General features: G+C 36.9%; 1 protein-coding gene across 1 annotated transcript in view; it reads right to left on the reverse strand.

Annotated features, from left to right (window-relative positions):
• Positions 1-4,110, reverse strand: part of LOC108756442 (rho GTPase-activating protein 100F) — a 19,930-nt gene that overhangs the window by 14,255 nt on the left and 1,565 nt on the right. The window contains exons 2-5 of the mRNA XM_018500257.1: positions 3,528-3,641; positions 2,395-2,577; positions 1,383-1,541; positions 725-954 (exon numbers count right to left, since the gene is read on the reverse strand). Coding sequence (XP_018355759.1) covers positions 725-954; positions 1,383-1,541; positions 2,395-2,577; positions 3,528-3,641 — 686 coding nt within the window. The remainder of the gene's footprint in view (positions 1-724; positions 955-1,382; positions 1,542-2,394; positions 2,578-3,527; positions 3,642-4,110) is intronic.

Genomic DNA, 4,110 nt, shown 5'->3' on the forward strand with positions numbered 1-4,110 from the left:
AAAAATATTCTGACTACTTTTGCCGAACTTATGACAAATTTTACTTGCCTGGAAATAAAAATATTAAAGATGTAAGATAAAAAGTACATTGCAATTATAATAAATCCATTCAAATAATTTTTTATTTACAGTAAATCATACTTAAACTAAATCATATTATTCTCAAGACTTTATACACTCATATTTTTTATCGCGCAGTAAAGTAAATTTTGTCAGCGCTAAAACAAAAAATATTTATTGATAAAATAAATTCTACTGAGACGTACCATAATTTATAAATTTACTTTATAAAATGTAAAAAGTACCTTACAGTGGTATGACGATTACTCATTTACCGAGAAAGTAAAGTAAATTTTACCTAAGTGAGCACGTGTTCCTATATGGAGCTATTCCATAAAATTTACTAATTTTAGCGCATATTACATTTCCCTCCGCGTAGAAAAGATTTAAATGGTCGATATCAAATATCAGTACTAATATAGTATTATCACTATAATTGGAAGATTGTTCTTTATAAAATATCGGCTTTTTTATTAACAGTCACTTTATTGTTTTAACAAGCTTCTGTATGAGTAGGGAAGAAGGATAAAAAGATTTGTAATGACGTCAGCAGATCTACACACAAGTATCTTGAAATAATCAATTTGTCTTTTGATTATTGTCTTTTGATGTCTTTTGATTATTAATTCATGGAGCAGATATAGATATCGGTCTGAGATAGTACCTGACGTGATTACTTGTCGTGTGGTCACTCTCATCTTCATTCAATTCCCTTTTGATGACTACTACGGGCGGTGCCTTGTGCTCAGTCTGGCGGCTGTGTGAAACAGGTTGATGTGGGCCGTGCCTTGTGGCCAGGACGAGTCGCCTCGGTATCGACATGATGATCACGACGTCGTCCAGGCTCATGTGCGTCACATCGACTAGATTCACCGCCAGGATCTCATCGCCCACCTGCACGTGCGAATGCATAGTGACTGATAACTGATTTAAAGACGAGCAACGATATCACGGAGAACGAGAGGATAAATATACAAGAGTGATCCCTCCCAAATATACAAGACTGATCGATGCCCGAGACCCGTGAAATGTCAAGGTGTAAGAGGATAAATTTAATTCGGCGCATTCTCGCGGCCCCCGCCGTCGCGTCCTTCTCTCTTTCTTTTTCTCGAAATAGATTCTCCATCCTAAATGGCTGCTCCGAGCTCGTTCCGAGCACCAGCGGCAATTAAGTTCTCGCTTGGCAAAAAGAAGACGAAGAGACGATTCACGGATGTGTCTTGATTTTACCGCTCGCCTCGCTTTCTCCATCGCGTCGGTTTCTCACTGTCGTCGTCCCGGCGACAGCGGGCGAATTCGCAGAGCAGAGCAAAGACACTCACCTTCAAGCAGCCGCTGTTGTACACGGCGGTCTCCAGAGCTATCCTAGAAATAAAGACCCCGTCGTTCCTGTCGACGCCGTTGCCCTCGCGTATGTAGAGGCCGAGGGTCTGTCCCGGTCGTTTGATTATCTCGACGAAGTGGATGGGGTGCTTAGGATCCTGAAACGAAGATCGCCGGCGAACTTTCTTAATTCGTGCCGTCGAAATATTTCACAGCGTTCACGCGCGCGCCTCGGGTGAAATTACGCTGCGCAAAATTACTTCGTTGTCGTGAAAATAATTTTCTCTCTGGCCCGGGTCGTACAAATGCGACCACCATGCAAGCAGATGGTTACACTTTGTTCGCCTAATTCCGTGAGGAGGCCAAAGCGAGTTAAATTATAGTGAATATTACTGAATATTATTCTTGATGTCTAAATAATTTGCTCGATAATTTGACAATAGCTACATTATCAGCTTCTATAATCATTGACAAACATTAATAAAGAATTTGTTTTTTTTTAATTAAATAAAATTAAAGTAAAAGACAAATGAGTGAAGAAGGCCAAGAATGCCTAACAATATTTTTGTACGAATTTTTACAATAAAGTAAAAGATTGCGTGAATTTTTATATTTAAGTAAAAAAATTGAACAGTCCGTGTAAATTTAAATTTTAGTCGAGTTTAATATTATGCGTCTTATTTTATATTTTTTTAAACAAATTTCTAAAACTGTATACATATTCATATAACAAAATAATAAATATTCGTGCATTTCCCTATATTCCGCGAATAGTGGTCGAGCAAAAACGATAAAATATCTCAAGTCTTCCAATACTATTCTGTAATTGAATTGTAATCATATATTAGAAAAAGGAGAGAGATGAACAGATACTATACGATAAAAAGGGAATTAATGTATTGCTGACTGTAATGAAAGAATTGCGCGTAGTACTAATTTATGACAAGATATTACGTTCGAATGCAAATGAATCACAATCTGTCGGAAACAGACGGCCCATCGATAACGTACCTGCATAGCAATAAATTTTTTCGCCGCCTCGGAAGCCTGTCTACCCATTTGCCGAGGCTCAATGACACGCACGACCATCTCGCCTCTCCGCTCAACAGCTTCGAGGGCCGCCGCTGTCGATGCGTCATGATCGTTTTCGACAGTCTCGATCTGCTTGAAGATCTCTGTACTGATCCCGCTCACCTGCAACGGTAGATCCTTCCGTTTCAAAGAATGCGTAGCGATGTTTTATCGTCATTTTTGTGTGGACCGATGAATTTGTCTCGACGCAAAACAATGCTTTCGTTATTATTTATTACATTATTTCTATCGTGCAAACATTTAAACAATATATAAAAATAATACATTAATCTCTCGTATGAATAATAAATACATAGGAAAAAAACGATGTTATATCAACAACATTATTTCAATTGAAAAAATGATGAATTTTGTTAATACAATATAATAACAATGTTAATGAAACAAATACGTTATGTGTTGTTTTAATAAAATTTCATTTATTTCATTAATACTGTGTTATTGTGAATCAACCAGATTATTTTCAATTAAAAAATAATGCTGTTGTAATAATATCATTTTTTTAGTGTAGAGAAATGTAAAAATTAAAATATAAGCTGCGTTATTCATTGTGGATACTAAAAATCTATAGTACACGTATACATAACGTGAACTATAGAATTTCAATAGTTACAGTAAATTATGGAATGCAGCCCTAATCTCGTTAATATAAAATCTTAATGTAATGAGATCTTTTTCCTTCCAAAAACAAGCATATGTACATAAAAATAAATCTTTGGCTATCTTTTTCCTTATTAACAGTGTTCAAGACGTCGCTATTATATTTTACCCTCACTTTGCTTGTTTCAATGCAAAGATTGAGAACGGAATGGTTTAATTTAAATTTGGCATGTTTAATGTAATAGCGATCAGATTACGTGAACAATGCGTGGCGACTAAAGCACACGCCAATACGTTTCTGCCAGTCGTCGAGACAGCTTCACGAGCAACACAATAGGGTCCTGGGTGTCGGAATCCATCGTCATGCTGTCCGGCAATTGAAGTTTGCCGACACAACGAGCTCTAAATTCGTCCATTGTGTCGCCAACGAGTTAATGAAGTGTCGTCACTACCTTCCTGAAGTCTCCTTGAATGACCATGGGGGGTGGTTCCTTGGGGCGCAACTGGTTGGCAGGTGCCTGCCTCCCAGGACTTGCGCTTATGTCTGTCACTTCCCCCCGGCCCTCCTACAAAACAATAACTGATTATTTTCGCCGTTTCGCTGACTCTAAAGTGATTATACAATTGATTATTACGAAATGGGACGACAAATGAAAAAAATGACGTGTACCTTCCGCATTGTCGAAATATAACGCGACATGCAATATCGAGAAAATTTGAATGTCCAAGTGGCATCCCTTCAAAGAGGATTAGTCAGAGTCTAGATCAATGATAACCACAGCAACCAAACTACATACGTTATAGGTCAGCTACACATGTCACATACTCCATTGGCAATTACATAACTTGGCTACCTCACATTTTACATTATATAGAATCACAATGATTTAGAAGATTGTGTGATTACGATGATAATTAAAACCGATAATAGATTTATGCTAAGTAGGGATATTAATTGTTTAAGTATCTTGTGTTGCAAATTGAATACTTTTAATTAAAGAAATATTTAAGTAATTAAAAAAAAATTTATTTTAT

The sequence above is a fragment of the Trachymyrmex septentrionalis genome, unplaced genomic scaffold (assembly GCF_001594115.1).
Source record: "Trachymyrmex septentrionalis isolate Tsep2-gDNA-1 unplaced genomic scaffold, Tsep1.0 scaffold127, whole genome shotgun sequence".
NCBI lineage: Eukaryota > Metazoa > Arthropoda > Insecta > Hymenoptera > Formicidae > Trachymyrmex > Trachymyrmex septentrionalis.